This window comes from Lonchura striata, chromosome 29 (assembly GCF_050655825.1).
Source record: "Lonchura striata isolate lonStrDom1 chromosome 29, ASM5065582v1, whole genome shotgun sequence".
Lineage (NCBI taxonomy): Eukaryota > Metazoa > Chordata > Aves > Passeriformes > Estrildidae > Lonchura > Lonchura striata.
In genome coordinates this window covers 1,954,442-1,977,350 of record NC_140731.1, presented here as the reverse complement: position 1 = coordinate 1,977,350, position 22,909 = coordinate 1,954,442, and the positions used below count along the sequence as shown (strand labels likewise).

General features: G+C 55.8%; 2 protein-coding genes across 4 annotated transcripts; one reads left to right on the top strand and one right to left on the bottom strand.

Moving 5' to 3' along the window:
* Positions 1–14,728: 14,728 nt before the first annotated feature.
* LOC110480540 (uncharacterized) lies at positions 14,729–19,844 on the bottom strand. Of its 3 annotated transcripts, XM_085563017.1 has the most exons (5): positions 19,714–19,844; positions 18,563–18,708; positions 18,018–18,200; positions 16,288–16,380; positions 14,729–15,588 (listed from the first exon to the last, which is right to left on the bottom strand). In XM_085563017.1, the coding sequence occupies exons 2-5, from the start codon at positions 18,663–18,665 to the stop codon at positions 14,873–14,875; spliced, it is 1,095 nt and encodes a 364-aa protein (XP_085419143.1). In that variant the 5' UTR covers positions 18,666–18,708; positions 19,714–19,844; the 3' UTR covers positions 14,729–14,872. The 3 variants fall into 3 exon arrangements, with proteins under 3 accessions (XP_085419143.1, XP_085419142.1, XP_085419144.1); XM_085563016.1 differs by lacking the exon at positions 19,714–19,844 and having other exon boundaries at positions 18,563–18,811; XM_085563018.1 differs by lacking the exon at positions 19,714–19,844 and having other exon boundaries at positions 16,288–16,371; positions 18,563–18,809.
* Positions 18,086–22,637, top strand: RNF212B (ring finger protein 212B). The gene is made up of 13 exons (XM_031507239.3): positions 18,086–18,167; positions 19,238–19,297; positions 19,737–19,885; positions 20,268–20,320; positions 20,422–20,496; positions 20,584–20,699; positions 20,986–21,034; positions 21,170–21,233; positions 21,339–21,381; positions 21,469–21,520; positions 21,593–21,641; positions 21,962–21,993; positions 22,452–22,637. Exons 3-13 carry the CDS (start codon positions 19,786–19,788, stop codon positions 22,512–22,514), a joined length of 696 nt encoding a protein of 231 aa, XP_031363099.1. The 5' UTR covers positions 18,086–18,167; positions 19,238–19,297; positions 19,737–19,785; the 3' UTR covers positions 22,515–22,637.
* The last annotated feature ends 272 nt before the right edge of the window (positions 22,638–22,909 follow it).

Here is a 22,909-nt window from a genome sequence, read left to right as displayed (position 1 = left end):
ACAACTTTGGTCTCGGGTCCATCCTTCGATATAAGGATTTTTTGCAGTCAGGGCCAGGGGCCCCTGGGCACATCCTTTTTCCATTTCCCCTGGGAAAGAAAACTCAGCAGTCCAGATTCCTGATGTCAGTTTGTAGGGCTCCCTTGGGTCTATCAGGGCAGCACAAGTTTGAGGTGGGGACAACTTCGGTCTCGCGTCCATCCTTCGATATAAGGATTCTTTGCAGTCAGGCCCCAGCCCAGGGCCAGGGGCCCCTGGGCACATCCTTTTTCCATTTTCCCTGGGAAAGAAAACTCAGCAGTCCAGGTTCCTGATGTCAGTTTGTAGGGCTCCCTTGGGTCTATCAGGGCAGCGCAAGTTTGAGGTGGGGACAACTTCGGTGTGGGGTGCATCCTTCGATATAAGGATTCTTTGCAGTAAGGGCCAGGGGCCCCTGGACACATCCTTTTTCCATTTTCCCTGGGAAAGAAAACTCAGCAGTCCAGGTTCCTGATGTCAGTTTGTAGGGCTCCCTTGGGTCTATCAGGGCAGCATAAGTTTGAGGTGGGGACAACTTCGGTCTGGGCTCCATCCTTCGATATAAGGATTCTTTACAGTCAGGCCCAGCCCCGGGCCAGGGGCCCCTGGGCACATCCTTTTTCCATTTTCCCTGGGAAAGAAAACTCAGCAGTCCAGGTTCCTGATGTCAGTTTGTAGGGCTCCCTTGGGTCTATCAGGGCAGCACAAGTTTGAGGTGGGGACAACTTCGTTCTCGGGTCCATCCTTCGATATAAGGATTTTTTGCAGTCAGGGCCAGGGGCCCCTGGGCACATCCTTTTTCCATTTCCCCTGGGAAAAAAAACTCAGCAGTCCATGTTACTGATGTCAGTTTGTAGGGCTCCCTTGGGTGTATCAGGGCAGCACAAGTTTGAGGTGGGGACAAATTCGGTCTCGCGTCCATCCTTCGATATAAGGATTCTTTGCAGTCCGGCCCCAGACCAGGGCAAGGGGCCCCTGGGCACATCCTTTTTCCATTTTCCCTGGGAAAGAAAACTCAGCAGTCCAGGTTCCTGATGTCAGTTTGTCGGTCTCCCTTGGGTCTATCAGGGCAGCACAAGTTTGAGGTGGGGACAGCTTCGGTGTGGGCTCCATCCTTCGATATAAGGATTCTTTGCAGTCAGGGCCAGGGGCCCCTGGGCACATCCTTTTTCCATTTTCCCTGGGAAAGAAAACTCAGCAGTCCAGGTTCCTGATGTCAGTTTGTAGGGCTCCCTTGGGTCTATCCGGCCAGCACGAATTTGAGGTGGGGACAACTTCGGTCTGGGCTCAATCCTTCGATATAAGGATTCCTTGCAGTCAGGCCCAGCCCAGGGCCAGGGGCCCCTGTGCACATCCTTTGGCCATTTTCCCTGGGAAAGAAAACTCAGCAGTCCAGGTTCCTGATGTCAGTTTGTAGGGCTCCCTTGGGTCTATCAGGGCAGCACAAGTTTGAGGTGGGGACAACTTCGGTCTCGGGTCCATCCTTCGATATTAGGATTCTTTGCAGTCAGGCCCCAGCCCAGGGCCGGGGGACCCTGGGCACATCCTTTTTCCATTTCCCCTGGGAAAGAAAACTCAGCAGTCCAGGTTCCTGATGTCAGTTTGTAGGGCTCCCTTGGGTCTATCAGGGCAGCACAAGTTTGAGGTGGGGACAACTTCGGTGTGGGCTCCATCCTTCGATATAAGGATTCTTTGCAGTCAGGGCCAGGGGCCCCTGGGCACATCCTTTTTCCATTTTCCCTGGGAAAGAAAACTCAGCAGTCCAGGTTCCTGATGTCAGTTTGTAGGGCTCCCTTGGGTCTATCAGGCCAGCACAAGTTTGAGGTGGGGACAACTTCGGTCTCGGTACCATCCTTCGATATAAGGATTCTTTGCAGTCAGGCCCAGCCCAGAGCAGGGGGCCCCTGGGCACATCCTTTTTCCATTTTCCCTGGGAAAGAAAACTCAGCAGTCCAGGTTCCTGATGTCAGTTTGTAGGGCTCCCTTGGGTCTATCAGGGCAGCACATGTTTCAGCTGGGGACAACTTCGTTCTCGGGTCCATCCTTCGATATAAGGATTTTTTGCAGTCAGGGCCAGGGGCCCCTGGGCACATCCTTTTTCCATTTCCCCTGGGAAAAAAAACTCAGCAGTCCATGTTATTGATGTCAGTTTGTAGGGCTCCCTTGGGTGTATCAGGGCAGCACAAGTTTGAGGTGGGGACAAATTCGGTCTCGCGTCCATCCTTCGATATAAGGATTCTTTGCAGTCCGGCCCCAGACCAGGGCCAGGGGCCCCTGGGCACATCCTTTTTCCATTTTCCCTGGGAAAGAAAACTCAGCAGTCCAGGTTACTGATGTCAGTTTGTAGGGCTCCCTTGGGTCTATCAGGCCAGCACAAATTTGAGGTGGGGACAACTTTGGTCTCGGGTCCATCCTTCGATATAAGGATTTTTTGCAGTCAGGGCCAGGGGCCCCTGGGCACATCCTTTTTCCATTTCCCCTGGGAAAGAAAACTCAGCAGCTCAGATTCCTGATGTCAGTTTGTAGGGCTCCCTTGGGTCTATCAGGGCAGCACAAGTTTGAGGTGGGGACAACTTTGGTCTCGGGTCCATCCTTCGATATAACGACTTTTTGCAGTGAGGGCCCAGCCCAGGGCCAGGGGCCCCTGGGCACATCCTTTTTCCATTTTCCCTGGGAAAGAAAACTCAGCAGTCCAGGTTCCTGATGTCAGTTTGTAGGGCTCCCTTGGGTCTATCAGGGCAGCACAAGTTTGAAGTGGGGACAACTTCGGTGTGGGGTGCATCCTTCGATATAAGGATTCTTTGCAGTAAGGGCCAGGGGCCCCTGGACACATCCTTTTTCCATTTTCCCTGGGAAAGAAAACTCAGCAGTCCAGGTTCCTGATGTCAGTTTGTAGGGCTCCCTTGGGTCTATCAGGGCAGCACAAGTTTGAGGTGGGGACAACTTCGGTCTGGGCTCCATCCTTCGATATAAGGATTCTTTACAGTCAGGCCCAGCCCAGGGCCAGGGGCCCCTGGGCACATCCTTTTTCCATTTTCCCTGGGAAAGAAAACTCAGCAGTCCAGGTTCCTGATGTCAGTTTGTAGGGCTCCCTTGGGTCTATCAGGGCAGCACAAGTTTGAGGTGGGGACAACTTCGGTCTCGGGTCCATCCTTCGATATTAGGATTCTTTGCAGTCAGGCCCCAGCCCAGGGCCGGGGGACCCTGGGCACATCCTTTTTCCATTTCCCCTGGGAAAGAAAACTCAGCAGTCCAGATTCCTGATGTCAGTTTGTAGGGCTCCCTTGGGTGTATCAGGGCAGCACAAGTTTGAGGTGGGGACAACTTCGGTGTGGGCTCCATCCTTCGATATAAGGATTCTTTGCAGTCAGGGCCAGGGGCCCCTGGGCACATCCTTTTTCCATTTCCCCTGGGAAAGAAAACTCAGCAGTCCAGGTTCCTGATGTCAGTTTGTAGGGCTCCCTTGGGTCTATCAGGCCAGCACAAGTTTGAGGTGGGGACAACTTCGGTCTCGGTTCCATCCTTCGATATAAGGATTCTTTACATTCAGGCCCAGCCCAGGGCCAGGGGCCCCTGGGCACATCCTTTTTCCATTTTCCCTGGGAAAGAAAACTCAGCAGTCCAGGTTCCTGATGTCTGTTTGTCGGGCTCCCTTGGCTCTATCAGGGCAGCACAAGTTTGAGGTGGGGACAACTTCGGTCTGGGCTCCATCCTTCGATATAAGGATTCCTTGCAGTCAGGGCCAGGGGCCCCTTGGCACATCCTTTTTCCATTTTCCCTGGGAAAGAAAACTCAGCAGTCCAGGTTACTGATGTCAGTTTGTAGGGCTCCCTTGGGTCTATCAGGCCAGCACAAATTTGAGGTGGGGACAACTTTGGTCTCGGGTCCATCCTTCGATATAAGGATTTTTTGCAGTCAGGGCCAGGGGCCCCTGGGCACATCCTTTTTCCATTTCCCCTGGGAAAGAAAACTCAGCAGCTCGGATTCCTGATGTCAGTTTGTAGGGCTCCCTTGGGTCTATCAGGGCAGCACAAGTTTGAGGTGGGGACAACTTTGGTCTCGGGTCCATCCTTCGATATAACGACTTTTTGCAGTGAGGGCCCAGCCCAGGGCCAGGGGCCCCTGGGCACATCCTTTTTCCATTTTCCCTGGGAAAGAAAACTCAGCAGTCCAGGTTCCTGATGTCAGTTTGTAGGGCTCCCTTGGGTCTATCAGGGCAGCACAAGTTTGAAGTGGGGACAACTTCGGTGTGGGGTGCATCCTTCGATATAAGGATTCTTTGCAGTAAGGGCCAGGGGCCCCTGGACACATCCTTTTTCCATTTTCCCTGGGAAAGAAAACTCAGCAGTCCAGGTTCCTGATGTCAGTTTGTAGGGCTCCCTTGGGTCTATCAGGGCAGCACAAGTTTGAGGTGGGGACAACTTCGGTCTGGGCTCCATCCTTCGATATAAGGATTCTTTACAGTCAGGCCCAGCCCAGGGCCAGGGGCCCCTGGGCACATCCTTTTTCCATTTTCCCTGGGAAAGAAAACTCAGCAGTCCAGGTTCCTGATGTCAGTTTGTAGGGCTCCCTTGGGTCTATCAGGACAGCACAAGTTTGAGGTGGGGACAACTTCGGTCTCGGGTCCATCCTTCGATATAAGGATTCTTTGCAGTCCGGCCCCAGACCAGGGCCAGGGGCCCCTGGGCACATCCTTTGGCCATTTTCCCTGGGAAAGAAAACTCAGCAGTCCAGGTTCCTGATGTCAGTTTGTCGGGCTCCCTTGGGTCTATCAGGGCAGCACAAGTTTGAGGTGGGGACAACTTCGGTCTGGGCTCCATCCTTCGATATAAGGATTCCTTGCAGTCAGGGCCAGGGGCCCCTGGGCACATCCTTTTTCCATTTCCCCTGGGAAAGAAAACTCAGCAGCTCAGATTCCTGATGTCAGTTTGGAGGGCTCCCTTGGGTCTATCAGGGAAGCACAAGTTTGAGGTGGGGACAACTTCGTTCTCGGGTCCATCCTTCGATATAAGGATTTTTTGCAGTCAGGGCCAGGGGCCCCTGGGCACATCCTTTTTCCATTTCCCCTGGGAAAAAAAACTCAGCAGTCCATGTTACTGATGTCAGTTTGTAGGGCTCCCTTGGGTGTATCAGGGCAGCACAAGTTTGAGGTGGGGACAAATTCGGTCTCGCGTCCATCCTTCGATATAAGGATTCTTTGCAGTCCGGCCCCAGACCAGGGCCAGGGGCCCCTGGGCACATCCTTTTTCCATTTTCCCTGGGAAAGAAAACTCAGCAGTCCAGGTTACTGATGTCAGTTTGTAGGGCTCCCTTGGGTCTATCAGGCCAGCACAAATTTGAGGTGGCGACAACTTTGGTCTCGGGTCCATCCTTCGATATAAAGATTTTTTGCAGTCAGGGCCAGGGGCCCCTGGGCACATCCTTTTTCCATTTTCCCTGGGAAAGAAAACTCAGCAGTCCAGGTTCCTGATGTCAGTTTGTAGGGCTCCCTTGGGTCTATCAGGGCAGCACAAGTTTGAAGTGGGGACAACTTCGGTGTGGGGTGCATCCTTCGATATAAGGATTCTTTGCAGTAAGGGCCAGGGGCCCCTGGACACATCCTTTTTCCATTTTCCCTGGGAAAGAAAACTCAGCAGTCCAGGTTCCTGATGTCAGTTTGTAGGGCTCCCTTGGGTCTATCAGGGCAGCACAAGTTTGAGGTGGGGACAACTTCGGTCTCGGGTCCATCCTTTGATATTAGGATTCTTTGCAGTCAGGCCCCAGCCCAGGGCCGGGGGACCCTGGGCACATCTTTTTTCCATTTCCCCTGGGAAAGAAAACTCAGCAGTCCAGATTCCTGATGTCAGTTTGTAGGGCTCCCTTGGGTGTATCAGGGCAGCACAAGTTTGAGGTGGGGACAACTTCGGTGTGGGCTCCATCCTTCGATATAAGGATTCTTTGCAGTCAGGGCCAGGGGCCCCTGGGCACATCCTTTTTCCATTTTCCCTGGGAAAGAAAACTCAGCAGTCCAGGTTCCTGATGTCAGTTTGTAGGGCTCCCTTGGGTCTATCAGGGCAGCACAAGTTTGAGGTGGGGACAACTTCGGTCTCGGTTCCATCCTTCGATATAAGGATTCTTTACATTCAGGCCCAGCCCAGGGCCAGGGGCCCCTGGGCACATCCTTTTTCCATTTTCCCTGGGAAAGAAAACTCAGCAGTCCAGGTTCCTGATGTCTGTTTATCGGGCTCCCTAGGGTCTATCAGGGCAGCACAAGTTTGAGGTGGGGACAACTTCGGTCTCGGGTCCATCCTTCGATATAAGGATTCTTTGCAGTCCGGCCCCAGCCCAGGGCCAGGGGCCCCTGGGCACATCCTTTTTCCATTTTCCCTGGGAAAGAAAACTCAGCAGTCCAGGTTCCTGATGTCTGTTTGTCGGGCTCCCTTGGCTCTATCAGGGCAGCACAAGTTTGAGGTGGGGACAACTTCGGTCTGGGCTCCATCCTTCGATATAAGGATTCCTTGCAGTCAGGGCCAGGGGCCCCTTGGCACATCCTTTTTCCATTTTCCCTGGGAAAGAAAACTCAGCAGTCCAGGTTACTGATGTCAGTTTGTAGGGCTCCCTTGGGTCTATCAGGCCAGCACAAATTTGAGGTGGGGACAACTTTGGTCTCGGGTCCATCCTTCGATATAAGGATTTTTTGCAGTCAGGGCCAGGGGCCCCTGGGCACATCCTTTTTCCATTTCCCCTGGGAAAGAAAACTCAGCAGCTCGGATTCCTGATGTCAGTTTGTAGGGCTCCCTTGGGTCTATCAGGGCAGCACAAGTTTGAGGTGGGGACAACTTTGGTCTCGGGTCCATCCTTCGATATAACGACTTTTTGCAGTGAGGGCCCAGCCCAGGGCCAGGGGCCTCTGGGCACATCCTTTTTCCATTTTCCCTGGGAAAGAAAACTCAGCAGTCCAGGTTCCTGATGTCAGTTTGTAGGGCTCCCTTGGGTCTATCAGGGCAGCACAAGTTTGAAGTGGGGACAACTTCGGTGTGGGGTGCATCCTTCGATATAAGGATTCTTTGCAGTAAGGGCCAGGGGCCCCTGGACACATCCTTTTTCCATTTTCCCTGGGAAAGAAAACTCAGCAGTCCAGGTTCCTGATGTCAGTTTGTAGGGCTCCCTTGGCTCTATCAGGGCAGCACAAGTTTGAGGTGGGGACAACTTCGGTCTGGGCTCCATCCTTCGATATAAGGATTCTTTACAGTCAGGCCTAGCCCAGGGCCAGGGGCCCCTGGGCACATCCTTTTTCCATTTTCCCTGGGAAAGAAAACTCAGCAGTCCAGGTTCCTGATGTCAGTTTGTAGGGCTCCCTTGGGTCTATCAGGACAGCACAAGTTTGAGGTGGGGACAACTTCGGTCTCGGGTCCATCCTTCGATATAAGGATTCTTTGCAGTCCGGCCCCAGACCAGGGCCAGGGGCCCCTGGGCACATCCTTTGGCCATTTTCCCTGGGAAAGAAAACTCAGCAGTCCAGGTTCCTGATGTCAGTTTGTCGGGCTCCCTTGGGTCTATCAGGGCAGCACAAGTTTGAGGTGGGGACAACTTCGGTCTGGGCTCCATCCTTCGATATAAGGATTCCTTGCAGTCAGGGCCAGGGGCCCCTGGGCACATCCTTTTTCCATTTCCCCTGGGAAAGAAAACTCAGCAGCTCAGATTCCTGATGTCAGTTTGTAGGGCTCCCTTGGGTCTATCAGGGCAGCACAAGTTTGAGGTGGGGACAACTTCGTTCTCGGGTCCTTCTTTCGATATAAGGATTCTTTGCAGTCAGGTCCCAGCCCAGGGCCAGGGGCCCCTGGGCACACCCTTTTTCCATTTTCCCTGGGAAAGAAAACTCAGCAGTCCAGGTTCCTGATGTCAGTTTGTAGGGCTCCCTTGGGTCTATCAGGGCAGCACAAGTTTGAAGTGGGGACAAATTCGGTGTGGGGTGCATCCTTCGATATAAGGATTTTTTGCAGTCAGGGCCAGGGGCCCCTGGACACATCCTTTTTCCATTTTCCCTGGGAAAGAAAACTCAGCAGTCCAGGTTCCTGATGTCAGTTTGTAGGGCTCCCTTGGGTCTATCAGGGCAGCACAAGTTTGAGGTGGGGACAACTTCGGTCTGGGCTCAATCCTTCGATATAATGATTCTTTGCACTCAGGCCCAGCCCAGGGCCAGGGGCCCCTGGGCACATCCTTTGGCCCTTTTCCCTGGGAAAGAAAACTCAGCAGTCCAGGTTCCTGATGTCAGTTTGTAGGGCTCCCTTGGCTCTATCAGGGCAGCACAACTTTGAGGTGGGGACAACTTCCGTCTGGGTTGCATCCTTCGATATAAGGATTCTTTGCAGTCAGGCCCAGCCCAGAGCAGGGGGCCCCTGGGCACATCCTTTTTCCATTTCCCCTGGGAAAGAAAACTCAGCAGTCCAGGTTCCTGATGTCAGTTTGTAGGGCTCCCTTGGGTCTATCAGGGCAGCACATGTTTAAGCTGGGGACAACTTCGGTCTCGGGTCCATCCTTCGATATAAGGATTCCTTACAGTCAGGCCCAGCCCAGGTCCAGGGGACCCTTGGCACCTCCTTTTTCCATTTTCCCTGGGAAAGAAAACTCAGCAGTCCAGGTTCCTGATGTCAGTTTGTAGGGCTCCCTTGGGTCTATCAGGGCAGCTCAAGTTTGAGGTGGGGACAACTTCGGTCTCGGGTCCATCCTTCGATATAAGGATTTTTTGCAGTCAGGGCCAGGGGCCCCTGGGCACATCCTTTTTCCATTTTCCCTGGGAAAGAAAACTCAGCAGTCCAGGTTCCTGATGTCAGTTTGTAGGGCTCCCTTGGCTCTATCAGGGCAGCACAAGTTTGAGGTGGGGACAACTTCGGTGTGGGTTGCATCCTTCGATATAAGGATTCTTTCCAGTCAGGCCCAGCCCAGAGCCGGGGGACCCTGGGCACATCCTTTTTCCATTTCCCCTGGGAAAGAAAACTCAGCAGTCCAGGTTCCTGAAGTCAGTTTGTCGGGCTCCCTTGGGTCTATCAGGGCAGCACAAGTTTGAGGTGGGGACAACTTCGGTCTCGGGTCGATCCTTCGATATAAGGATTCTTTGCAGTCCGTCCCCAGACCAGGGCCACGGGCCCCTGGGCACATCCTTTTTCCATTTCCCCTGGGAAAGAAAACTCAGCAGTCCAGGTTCCTGATGTCAGTTTGTAGGGCTCCCTTGGGTCTATCAGGGCAGCACAAGTTTGAGGTGGGGACAACTTCGGTCTCGGGTCCATCCTTCGATATAAGGATTCTTTACAGTCAGGCCCAGCCCAGGGCCAGGGGCCCCTGGGCACATCCTTTTCCCATTTTCCCTGGGAAAGAAAACTCAGCAGTCCAGGTTCCTGATGTCAGTTTGTAGGGCTCCCTTGGGGCTATCGGGACAGCACAAGTTTGAGGTGGGGACAACTTCGGTCTCGGGTCCATCCTTCGATATAAGGATTTTTTGCAGTCAGGGCCAGGGGCCCCTGGGCACATCCTTTTTCCATTTTCCCTGGGAAAGAAAACTCAGCAGTCCAGGTTCCTGATGTCAGTTTGTAGGGCTCCCTTGGGTCTATCAGGGCAGCACAAGTTTGAGGTGGGGACAACTTCGGTGTGGGTTGCATCCTTCGATATAAGGATTCTTTGCAGTCAGGCCCAGCCCAGAGCCGGGGGACCCTGGGCACATCCTTTTTCCATTTTCCCTGGGAAAGAAAACTCAGCAGTCCAGGTTCCTGATGTCAGTTTGTCGGGCTCCCTTGGGTGTATCAGGGCAGCACAAGTTTGAGGTGGGGACAACTTCGGTCTCGGGTCCATCCTTCGATATAAGGATTCTTTGCAGTCCGGCCCCAGACCAGGGCCAGGGGCCCCTGGGCACATCCTTTTTCCATTTTCCCTGGGAAAGAAAACTCAGCAGTCCAGGTTCCTGATGTCAGTTTGTAGGGCTCCCTTGGGTCTATCAGGACAGCACGAATTTGAGGTGGGGACAACTTTGGTCTCGGGTCCATCCTTCGATATAAGGATTTTTTGCAGTCAGGGCCAGGGGCCCCTGGGCACATCCTTTTTCCATTTCCCCTGGGAAAGAAAACTCAGCAGCTCAGATTCCTGATGTCAGTTTGTAGGGCTCCCTTGGGTCTATCAGGGCAGCACAAGTTTGAGGTGGGGACAACTTCGGTCTCGGGTCCATCCTTCGATATAAGGATTCTTTGCAGTAAGGGCCAGGGGCCCCTGGACACATCCTTTTTCCATTTTCCCTGGGAAAGAAAACTCAGCAGTCCAGGTTCCTGATGTCAGTTTGTAGGGCTCCCTTGGGTCTATCAGGGCAGCATAAGTTTGAGGTGGGGACAACTTCGGTCTGGGCTCCATCCTTCGATATAAGGATTCTTTACAGTCAGGCCCAGCCCCGGGCCAGGGGCCCCTGTGCACATCCTTTTTCCATTTTCCCTGGGAAAGAAAACTCAGCAGTCCAGGTTCCTGATGTCAGTTTGTAGGGCTCCCTTGGGACTATCAGGGCAGCACAAGTTTGAGGTGGGGACAACTTCGTTCTCGGGTCCATCCTTCGATATAAGGATTTTTTGCAGTCAGGGCCAGGGGCCCCTGGGCACATCCTTTTTCCATTTCCCCTGGGAAAAAAAACTCAGCAGTCCAGGTTCCTGATGTCAGTTTGTAGGGCTCCCTTGGGTGTATCAGGGCAGCACAAGTTTGAGGTGGGGACAAATTCGGTCTCGCGTCCATCCTTCGATATAAGGATTCTTTGCAGTCCGGCCCCAGACCAGGGCCAGGGGCCCCTGGGCACATCCTTTTTCCATTTTCCCTGGGAAAGAAAACTCAGCAGTCCAGGTTCCTGATGTCAGTTTGTCGGTCTCCCTTGGGTCTATCAGGGCAGCACAAGTTTGAGGTGGGGACAGCTTCGGTGTGGGCTCCATCCTTCGATATAAGAATTCTTTGCAGTCAGGGCCAGGGGCCCCTGGGCACATCCTTTTTCCATTTTCCCTGGGAAAGAAAACTCAGCAGTCCAGGTTCCTGATGTCAGTTTGTAGGGCTCCCTTGGGTCTATCCGGCCAGCACGAATTTGAGGTGGGGACAACTTCGGTCTGGGCTCAATCCTTCGATATAAGGATTCCTTGCAGTCAGGCCCAGCCCAGGGCCAGGGGCCCCTGTGCACATCCTTTGGCCATTTTCCCTGGGAAAGAAAACTCAGCAGTCCAGGTTCCTGATGTCAGTTTGTAGGGCTCCCTTGGCTCTATCAGGGCAGCACAAGTTTGAGGTGGGGACAACTTCGGTCTCGGGTCCATCCTTCGATATTAGGATTCTTTGCAGTCAGGCCCCAGCCCAGGGCCGGGGGACCCTGGGCACATCCTTTTTCCATTTCCCCTGGGAAAGAAAACTCAGCAGTCCAGGTTCCTGATGTCAGTTTGTAGGGCTCCCTTGGGTCTATCAGGGCAGCACAAGTTTGAGGTGGGGACAACTTCAGTCTGGGCTCCATCCTTCGATATAAGGATTCTTTACAGTCAGGCCCAGCCCAGGGCCAGGGACCCCTGGGCACATCCTTTTTCCATTTCCCCTGGGAAAGAAAACTCAGCAGTCCAGGTTCCTGATGTCAGTTTGTAGGGCTCCCTTGGGTGTATCAGGGCAGCACAAGTTTGAGGTGAGGACAACTTCGGTGTGGGTTGCATCCTTCCATATAAGGATTCTTTCCAGTCAGGCCCAGCCCAGAGCCGGGGGCCCCTGGGCACATCCTTTTTCCATTTTCCCTGGGAAAGAAAACTCAGCAGTCCAGGTTCCTGATGTCAGTTTGTAGGACTCCCTTGGCTCTATCAGGGCATCACAAGTTTGAGGTGGGGACAACTTCGGTCTGGGCTCCATCCTTCGATATAAGGATTCCTTGCAGTCAGGGCCAGGGGCCCCTGGACACATCCTTTTTCCATTTTCCCTGGGAAAGAAAACTCAGCAGTCCAGGTTACTGATGTCAGTTTGTAGGGCTCCCTTGGGTCTATCAGGCCAGCACAAATTTGAGGTGGGGACAACTTTGGTCTCGGGTCCATCCTTCGATATAAGGATTTTTTGCAGTCAGGGCCAGGGGCCCCTGGGCACATCCTTTTTCCATTTCCCCTGGGAAAGAAAACTCAGCAGCTCAGATTCCTGATGTCAGTTTGTAGGGCTCCCTTGGATCTATCCGGCCAGCACAAATTTGAGGTGGGGACAACTTCGGTCTGGGCTCAATCCTTCGATATAATGATTCTTTGCAGTCAGGCCCAGCCCAGGGCCAGGGACCCCTGGGCACATCCTTTGGCCATTTTCCCTGGGAAAGAAAACTCAGCAGTCCAGGTTCCTGATGTCAGTTTGTAGGGCTCCCTTGGGTCTCTCAGGGCAGCTCAAGTTTGAGGTGAGGACACCTTCGGTGTGGAGTCCATCCTTCGATATAAGAATTCTTTGCAGTCAGGCCCCAGTCCAGGGCCAGGAGCCCCTGGGCACATCCTTTTTCCATTTTCCTTGGGAAAGAAAACTCAGCAGTCCAGGTTCCTGATGTCAGTTTGTAGGGCTCCCTTGGGTCTATCAGGGCAGCACAAGTTTGAGGTGGGGACAACTTCGGTCTCGGGTCCATCCTTCGATATAAGGATTCTTTGCAGTCAGGCCGAGCCCAGGGCCGGGGGACCCTGGGCACATCATTTTTCCATTTTCCCTGGGAAAGAAAACTCAGCAGTCCAGGTTCCTGATGTCAGTTTGTAGGGCTCCCTTGGGTCTATCAGGGCAGCACAAGTTTGAGGTGGGGACAACTTCGGTCTGGGCTCCATCCTTCGATATAAGGATTCTTTGCAGTCAGGGCCAGGGGCCCCTGGGCACATCCTTTTTCCATTTTCCCTGGGAAAGAAAACTCAGCAGTCCAGGTTCCTGATGTCAGTTTGTAGGGCTCCCTTGGGTCTATCAGGACAGCACAAGTTTGAGGTGGGGACAACTTCGGTCTGGGTTGCATCCTTCGATATAAGGATTCTTTGCAGTCAGGGCCCAGCCCAGGGCCAGGGGCCCCTGGGCACATCCTTTGGCCATTTTCCCTGGGAAAGAAAACTCAGCAGTCCAGGTTCCTGATGTCAGTTTGTAGGGCTCCCTTGGGTCTATCAGGGCAGCACAAGTTCGAGGTGGTGGCCGCTCAGGTCTGGGGCATATCCTGCACTGTTCTGAATTTCTGCTGGTGGTTCCCACTCAGGGCCACAGGCCCCGGACACCAATTCCAGCCCTTTTCTGTGCAAAACAAAACTCACCTCCTGCCGTGTCTCGATGTCTGCTCCGAGGAGGGCTCTGGCACTCCAAGGGCAAACTGAGTCCAAACTGCTGGCAGCTTTGTTCTGGAGAAATCCTGCGCCATTCACAATTTTAGGAGGGTCCCCTCCGAGTTCCCTCCTTGTCCCCTGCCTCGTCCCCACTTTGCAGCCCCCTTGCCCCCCACGTTTCCCCCTGGCCACGCTGGAGATGACGCAGAAGCTGCAGCCACTGATGGTGCCGCAGGGCTCCCGGGCTGTGCCAAGGCATAGCCCCCCACCCCAAAAATCTTGTTGGGGGATTGGGGGTGCAGCCCCCCTGAAATCCCAACACTTCCCCATTTTGTACCAGTCCCTGGAATAAAGGAGAGACAGCTCTGAGTGGGATCTGGGGGTTTTTGAGGGGTTTTGAGAGGAAGAACTTGGGGTATTGGGGGTGGGGGGGGGGGGGGAAGGCTCTGCCACAGCTGCACCCACAGAATTTGGTGTCCCCCAATCCCCCTCCCCACTTAAATGGGAGCCCTTCCCAGTTTTGGGGTCTCCTCGACCTCCTCCTAATTTGGGACCTTCCTGCAATCCCTTCCAAGTTTTGAGACCTCTTTTTTGACCCACAAATTTCCTCTGTCACTCCCCCTGTCCTTTAAGGCTTTGCAGGGACTGACCCGGGACCCTCCAAATCCCTGAGCCCCCCAAACTCCCCCACATGGGGGCTTTTTGCCCTCCCCAAGGGGTTTCTGGTCTCTCTCCTGGGGTTGTGCCTACCCCCTCCCTTGGAGAACTTCCCCCCCACCCCATTTTTGCAACCTGTAAAACCAATGACCAGGTCCCCCCAAAACACAACTTTATTCAGAGTCCAGCCCCATCTGTGCCCCCACCCCACTCCACAAGGGGTCCTGGTGTCACCTCCTCCCTCCCCCAGGGTCCCACCCTCATGTCCCTCCCCCCTTCCCCTATTTACAGCTCTGGGATGTGGCACTGATGGGGAACAGCACCAAGGGTGACACGGGGCACAGGTGGGCTTGGGGACATCAGCTCTGTGTCACCCTGAGTGTCACCGTGTGCTGTCTTTGTCCCAGTCCAGGTTCCCCGCACTGTGTCCCCCCAGCTGGGTGTCACCATGTCCCCTCACCTGTGGCATAACTCGTGTGACCCCAGCTCTAGCACCACATCCTGCCACTGAAACAATCCCTGTGTCTCCAGTCTGTGGTACAGTCCCCGTGTCCTCCACCAGAGTGGCCCACTGTGTGTCCCCGCGTCACCAAGAGCAGACGCTGCCAGAACATTGTTCAACTGTCCTTGTGTCCCCACCGCGGTGTCCCCTCAGGGCATGAAGAGTGGCCAGTGCCCCAACTATCGTGTCCCCATGTCCCAGTGCCACTGTCCCCCTGCCCCTCAGGACACAAAGAGCGGGTGGTGCCCCATGTCCCCATGTTCCAGTGCCACTGTCCTCCTGCCCCTCAGGACACAAAGAGCAGGTGGTGCCCTGGCAGTGTGAGCACAGTGCCCCACTGTCCCTGTGCCCTCTCCAGTGTCCCCTCAGGGTGCGAAGGGCAGTGCCCCATGTCCCCATGTCCCGCTGCCACTGTCCCTCAGGGCACGAAGAGTGGACGGTGTCCCCGGCGGTGCCTCCTGAGCGCGGCGCTCCGGGCAAAGCTCTCCCCGCACTCCACGCAGATCAGCGGCTCCTGCCCGCAGCCGCCCGAGGCCCCCGCGGGCCCCTCGCCCTCGCCCCCCGCCCGAGGCCCCTTCAGCGCCCTTGGGGCACCTGCAGGGTGGGCGCAGCGCCGCGGCCGCGCTGCCCCTGGCCCGGCGTGGGTGCGCTGGTGCTTGATGAGGTTCTTGCTCTGCGTGAAGCTCTTGCCGCACTCAGCGCAGCCGTACGGGCGCTCCCCGGTGTGAATGCGCTGGTGCTGGATGAGGTTGGAGCTCCAGGAGAAGCTCTTGCCGCAGTGGCCGCACCTGTACGGCTTCTCCCCGGTGTGGGTGCGGCGGTGCTGCACCAGGTGCGAGTTCTGCGAGAAGCTCTTGCCACACTCGCCGCAGGTGCTGGGCCGCTCGCCCGTGTGTGTGCGCTGGTGCCGCAGCAGCTTGGACCAGTGGCTGAAGCTCTTGCCGCACTCGTTGCAGATGAAGGGGCGCTGGCGGCCCGCGCCCCGCCGCCCCCCGCCCTCCTCGGAGCCCCCCGGGGCCGGGGCGGGGGTCCCGCGGGGCGGCGGGGGGCACAGGGGGCCGTGCGGGATCACCGTGCGGATGATCTCGTGCGGCAGCACCTCGGCCTCGCCGTCGCTCACGATGCCGTCATCGGCTGGGGGTGAGAGCACAGAAGGGGCTGGACCTCCACACCAAATGTTTGCTGTGACCCTAAAAGGGGCTGGGACCCTGACATAAATGTTTATTTTATTCCTAAAATGGGCTGGGCCCCCTCCCCAAATGCTCATTGTGCACTAAAAGGGTGCCTGGAGCCTCCCCAGTTTGCCTGGAGCCTCCTCAAAATATTTGCTGTGACCCAAAAGGGGCTGGGACCCCTCCCCAAATGGTTGTTGTGACCCAAAAACGGGCAGGGCCTTCTCCTCAAATATTTATTGAGCCCCTGACCCAAATGTTCATTGTGACCCAAAAAGGGACTGGATCCCCTCCCCAAATGCTCACTGTGCCCGAAAAGGAGGCTGTGCCCTCTCCTGGAGTGCCTGGAGCCCCCCAAAAGTACCTGAAGGCCCCCAAAATTCCCTATTCCCTTTCTTGGGGGATCTGGAACCCCCTCAACAGTGTTTTAAGACCCCCTGAAATGCCTCTAACCCCCTCCAATGGTGTCTGGAGACCCCCAGAAGTGCCTTGAACCCCATCCCAAATGCCTTTACCCCCTTCTAGGTGTGTCTGGAGTCCCCCCAGATTTGCCTGCATCCCCTTCTTGGGGTGTCTGGAGCCCCCCAAGTTTCCTCTACTGCCTTTCTGGGTTACCTGGAGCCCCCCAACCCCCTCATCCACTTTTGGGGTCCCCCCTCACCAATGAAGACCCTCCGGACCACGTCCCCCTCATCCGAGTCCTGCAGCTCCACCACGTCTGGCTCGTCCTGCTCCATGAGGGCTCCTGTGGGGACTGCAGCGTCAAGGAGGGCCCTGAGCACCCCAAAACACCCCAGGACCCCTCTGTGCAGCAGAAACCCACAGCCAGCCCCCATTCCAAAGGACTGTTTGCATCCTGGCTCCTGCTGCACCCCCCAAATTTCTCAGGGTGACTCTAAAATCCTCCATGTGACCCCCTCAATTTCCATGTACCCCACCCAAATCCTTCTGTGTTACCCCCCCAAATCCTTCAGGGTGATCCCAAATCCCCTCATGTCCTCCTAAGTTTCAGCCCCCCAAAAATCTCTCTGCCCCCCAGCCCATCTGTTCCCCCAAAATCTCTCTGTGTCACCCCAAATCTCTTCATGTCCCCTCCTCAAATCCCTCAGTGTAACCTCAAACTCCTCCATGTGATCCCAAATCCCTCAGTGCCCCCTCAAATATCCCTGTTCCCCCAATCACCCTATACTCCCCAATTCCCCCCATCTGCTCTTTGAGGGTCTCAGGGGGTCAGCGCCCCTCAAAATCACCCGGGACCCCCCAGATCACCCAGGGTGCCTCCAAATTACTCCCAGTCCCCCCAGGTTTGCTCCCCTCCCTTTAATTTTGGGAAGGGGGCACAAAAGAACAACAAAGCCCCAGGAACCTTCCCCAAAATTCACCCCCCACTCCAAATCGAATACTGGGAGGGACTCTAAGGTTTTTTTGAGTGGTTCCCACTCTCTTGCCCCTCCTTCCAAAATGGCTTATCCACAGTCCCCCCACTTCAAATCCAACATGGAGGTAACCCAAATTTTTTGGGGGAGTCTCACAAATTTTTTGGAGGGGGTCCCCACTCTCATTCCCCCCCCTTCTGCCCCCCAAAACCAGCGCCTGATCACTCCTCCCAGGCCCAAATCCATCTCCCCTCCCACCCCAAATCCAAGACGGAGGTTACCCACAACTGCAGAAGGGGCCTCCCAGATTTTTGTGAGGGGTCCCTACTCTCCTTTTCCCCTCTTTTCCAAACCTAAAAACAGCACCTCCCCCCTCCCCTTCCACTGCCTCCTGCCATCACCTCCCCCTCCCCAAATCCAAGACCGGGGATATCCCCAATCGGAGAGGGATCTCCTAAATTTGTGGGGGCAGGAGTGTTCCCCACTCTCCTTCCATCTTTTCCAACCCTATAAACGGCGTCTCATTTCCATCGCCCCACCACACCCCCTCGCCTCCAATCCATCGTTCCCCTTTATCCCCTGGAATCTCCAGTCGGACGAGGGGGGATCTCCCAGATTTATTTTTTGGGGAGGGGGTCCCCGTTCTCTTCCCTCCCCTTTCCATCCCCGAAACCCGCCGTTCATCCACATCGCCCCCGCCCCAAATCTTTTGCCACCCCTCCGCCATCGCCTCCCCATCCCAAATCCAAGCTCGGGGTATCTTAAATTGGGGGGGGGGGGGGGGTGTCCTCCCAGTTTTTTTGTGGGAGGGTTCCCACTCTCCTTTTTCCCTCATTTCCAGCCCCAAAACGGCTCCGCCATTGCCTCCCTCATCCCAAATCCAACATCGGGGTATCTCAAATTGGAGGCGGGGTGGAGGATCTCCCCAGTTTTTTGGAGGGGGCTGTCTCCGCTCTTTCCCCTTACCTTCCCCCCCAAAAACGGCGTTTCCCTGTCCCCGCGCCCCCGGACTCACCTCGGCGGCTCCGCGGCGCGGGAGGGGCCGGGGGCGTTCCGGAGGGCGCCGGGGGAGGCTCCGGGGGTCCCGTCGGGCTCGGGGCTGCGGGGGGCTCGTGGCGGGGGTGTCCCCCGGGCGCGGGGCGGGCGCGGGGCCGGGAACAGGAAGGTCCCGTCATCCCATTCCCCGCCGGATGCGCCGCTGGAAAAAAAGCGGGGGGAAAACGCTGGGAAAAGTGGGGGGGAAACCTTGGAAAAACGGGAATTTGGGCGAGGGGAGCCCCAAGAGGGGGAAAAAGGGCGAGCCCCAGCAGGGACACCCCCGAGCCGCCCGGTTTTGAGTGGGGGGGGATTGTGCGAATTGCCCGAATTGTTGGGTTTTGTTATTTTTGGAAGGGGGGGTATTTTCCAAGCGGGAGATGGATCTGGGGGGGATGGGCAGGGTGGGTTTGGGGGGACTAAGGACAGGGCACCCCCCAGACTTCTCCCTCCCCTCTTCCTGCTTTGTGTAACGGCAGCGACGCGTTTCCTGTCCCCCCGGGAATTAAAAATGGTTGGAATTACGCAACCAGGGCGGAGGGCTCGGCAGCGGCATCCAGGGATTCCGGGAACAGCGGGATCGGGGCTTCGGGGTGTCCCTTGCGCACCCCAAATCCCTGAATGACATCCCCCTCCAGAGGGTTTTATTCGGGCGTTTCCTGCCCCAGCCCCTGGGAATAAAAAACGGTTGGAATTACACAATGATGGATCACAGGATCCCGATAGAGAGATTGGGGGGTAGTGGGTTCGGGGTTTTGGGGTGTCCCCTGTGCCCCCCAGATTCTCCCTCAAGAGTGCCTGGGAATGCATTTCTGTCTGTCCGTCGTCCCCCACACCCCATACCTAGAATTAAAAATTGTTGGAATTGCCCAGCGAGGCCAGAGGGTTCAACAGTGGCATGGAGGAATTTTGGGATCGGGTGCTGGTAGGATTGCAGTTCTGGGGTGCCTCCTGCACCCTCCAGATCCTGAGGCCCTCCCCCAATGTTCTGGGCGTGCTTTTCCTGCCCCCCATATCCCCAGTTAAAAATTGTTGGAATTACACAACACAGCCAAATATTTAGCAGGATTTAGTGCTTCTGGGAGCATGGAATAGTAGGATCGGGGCTTTGGGGTGCTCCCCCTGCACCACCTCAAAACTCTGGTCCCACCAATGTCTCCATCTTGGTATCCTTATCCCCATCCCCATCTGCCCCTACAGGTCCAGATGTCGCTGTCCCCATCCTGATGTCCCAATCCTGGTTTCCCAGTCCCCATCCAGGTGGCCCTTTTCTCCCTCACATTTCTCATTTTTTTCATCGCTCCCCTTTCTTTCTCTTTTTCTCTCCTTTTCCCCCACCATTTCCCTCCATCACCTTTCCGCCCTTTTCTCCCTCACATTTCCCACCCTTTTTTCTCTCACCTTTCCTGCTGTTTTTTCCCCCTCACATTTCCCACCCTTTTTTTTCGTCTCACCTTTCCTGCTGCTTTTTCCCCTCAATTTCCCCCCCTTTCTCTTTTACTGCCCTTCCTCCGCCTCAACTTTCCCGCCCTTTCATCCTTCACATTTCCCGCCGTTTTTCCCCTCACGCTTCCCAGCCCTTTTCCCCTCACACTTCTGACCCTTTCCCCCTCACATTTCCATCCCTTTTTTCTCTCACCCTTTTTTCCCCCCACCCTTTCATCTTTTCCCTTCACCTTTCCCCCTCCTTCTCTCGCAGGCTCTCAGGTGTGGAGGCCTCAGAGGCGGCTCCTCACCCCGGCCCCGCCATGGACTGGTTCCACTGCAGCCGCTGCTTCCGCCAGGATGGCACCCAGTTCGCCATCACCAACTGCAGCCACATCCTGTGCGAGGGCTGTGGGAGCACAGGTAAAGTTGAGGAAAACCCCCAATTTAAACCCTTAAAATGCTGAGAAAGGGGGAGTTTCCTTCAATTTAGCCCCTAAAATGAGAGGGAAAGGAGGGGTCACCTCAACTCAAGCAAATAAATAATTGAGGGCTCAGCCCTCAATATAAACCCCTAAAATATCGGGGAAAGAGTGTTTCTCCTCAATTTTTGTCTTTCAAATGATGGAAAAAGGATGATCTTCCCTCAATGTACACCCTTAGCATTGTGGAAATGGAGGATCCTGCCTAAATTTAAAACCCTAAAATGAGGGGCAATGGTCCATTTCCCTCAAGGAACAACATTTTGGAGACTTTTAGACATCTTTTTCCCTCATTTTCTCACTTTTTTCTCCCCCTCCTACAGGTCCCTGCCCAGTCTGTGGCACTGCCTGCCGCTACCTGCCCGTGTCCGAACAGGCCGGTGTCTGCCATGTTGTGCCCCAGATTCCCTTCCCACCCTTTTCCCGTCCTGTTTCCCAACCTTCTTCCCATCCTTTTGACTCCCCCATGCCCAACAGATGCGCCCACAGGACAAGGTTTTCTTCAAGAACCCGGTGGCCACCGCCCTCAAGCACCTTGCCCACATCACGCAGGTGAGGAGGACACAGGTGGTGAGCTTCCACCACTGTCCCCAGCCCCACACGCTCAGGGGGTACAACGGGGTGACCCATGTCCCCCAGGTGTGGCGGTTCCAGACAGCACAGGCACAGATTCTGCTGGACTTGCACCAGGACAAAGCTCGGCGGGCGCAGGCAGAGATGGAGAAGGCCAGAGAGGAGCTGAGGGAGAGGACGAGGTGAGGGGGATGCCATGGTAAGGGGTTCACACCTCCATATTGGGCTCCTCTGAGCATATGGGTGATGCAGCACTCCTTGGTCAACATCTTGATGAGAGTCCTCATCCTTCTGGCCATTTTTTTGGGAGGGTTTACCCCCCCTTGGCTGCCACACTGGTGACAGCATGTTCTGCCATCTTGGTGAGCTTCCACCCCTTTGCTCTGCCCCCCTCAGCTTCCCTATGGAGGGACCCCCACCCCAAATTAGGGGAATTCCCATCCTCCATTAAATCCTCCCCCTTCCCAGGGAGCTGGAGTCACTTCGCCGGGAGAATGAGGAGCTGCGCCGCATGCAGGTGGCCCCCAAAATCCCTCTGCCCCTTCCCTGGCCTCCAAACTGTCCCCAAAGCCCCCCTGCCCCTTCCCTCACCCCCAAAACTGTCCCCCTAAACTTCCCCCCCACACACAAAACTGCTCTCCAAATCTCACAGCTCTCCCCAGCCTGGCTCTGGAGCAGCCGCAGCAGCACCCCCCGTCCCTCCCCCACACAGTCAGGTAAGTGCCCCCCAAATTTTTAAGGGGGTCTTCCACACCCTAAAACACCTCCCCATCCTCTCCTTGCTCATAGGGGTCCTCCCAAATTTTCCATCTTCTTTCCAGTGACCCCCCAGCCCCGCCGGCAGCTCAGCAGTCAAGTGGTCAGGTAAGGGGGGGAGGGCATCCTAAATTGGGATGGGGGTCCCTCAGTTGCACAGGGGGGTCCCCCAAACCTCCCACCTCTCTTTTGCAGCCGCTTGGCCCCACTGGAGCCCCCTCAGTCCCGCAGCACCCTAGGATGGCAGGTGACATCTCACCCCAGATGGGGGCCACCACAAATCAGGGGGGTTCCCATAATGGTTTGCTCTCCCCCACAGGTTGGCATAGCCTACAGAAATTCAGGGACCCCTCTGGCCTCAGGCATGGGTGAGCGACCCCAAATCCTACAGGATTTACCCCAAAATAATGCCCCAAGCCCCGCCCTTCAGCTCCAAGCCCCACTCCCTTTCCTTATCTCTGAGGAGGAACCCTAAAAGCTCATATAGGGCCTCAAACCCCCATGGTGTGATCCCAAACCCCTGATATCTCCTGATATCTTCCCTTAGGGACCCCAAACCCCCACGGAAGGAGCCCAGAGCTCCCCAAACCCCCTGCAGGACCCCAAGCCCTCACAGAGAAGCCCCTCAGTGCTGACCCCGGTCTACGGGATGACCTCAAAAACCTCTAACACCCCTTTTCCCTCCTAGTAACCCCCCTGGCTGGGACAAGCGAGGGACAGGTACTGGGGACACTGGGAGGAACTGGCAGGGGACTGGGATAAACCAGGAGACACGGAGAGCGGAATCTGGGGGGACTGGGATAAGCAGGGAGAGACTGGGAGGGGATATAGGGAGGCCAAGGCGGGACTTGGGGGCACTGGGAGGGGGTTACTGGGAGGGACTGGAAGGGGCAGGTGGTTAATGGGAGAGAATCTGGGCTCCTGGGAGCACTGGGAGGGGGTGTTTGGGTTACTGGGAAGGGGTTGGGTAATACTGGGAGCACTGGGAGGACCCCAGCTCCATCCCCTCCTCGGTGCCCCTCCCTTGTCCCATCCCTTTTCCTCCTAAATCAAGATAAAACCTCCAAATGCAGTAGCTATTCCCGAAATTCAGAGGCCACCCCTCCCCTCCAAACCGCCCCAGAATTCAGTAGCCACTCCCCAAAATGCGGTAGCCAGGACTATTCTCCTTTACATAGGGCTCTGCTCTGCGGCTGGCGAGGGGCGGGCGCTCCCAGTGGGATCTCAACCCACGGCCATAAAGGACAAACAAGGACCTCTGACGGGATCCGAGGCTCCTGGACAGGAGTTCCGGACCTTCCTTGGAGTTGGCTGGAGGCAGAAGAAGCTAAAAAGGAATTAAAAGAATGCCAATTTTGGGGCCATTTTGGGTCCATTTGTGTGGCCTCCACAGCGCCGCCCCGCCCCCGTTCGTTTCGCGGTTGCGGTGCTGCATCCCTATTGGTTGGTGGCTCGGTGTGGGCGTGGCCTAGGGGAAGCGGGATGCGGGGGGAAATCGGGGGGCGTCTGTGGAGGAGAGGGAGGGCCTTCGTGAGCTCAGGAAAGCGCGGATTGGTGGAAATCCCGTAGGGGGCGCGGCTTAAGGGCGGCCGGTGCTGCGGATTGGCGGAAATAAACAGAGGGGGCGGGACCAGCG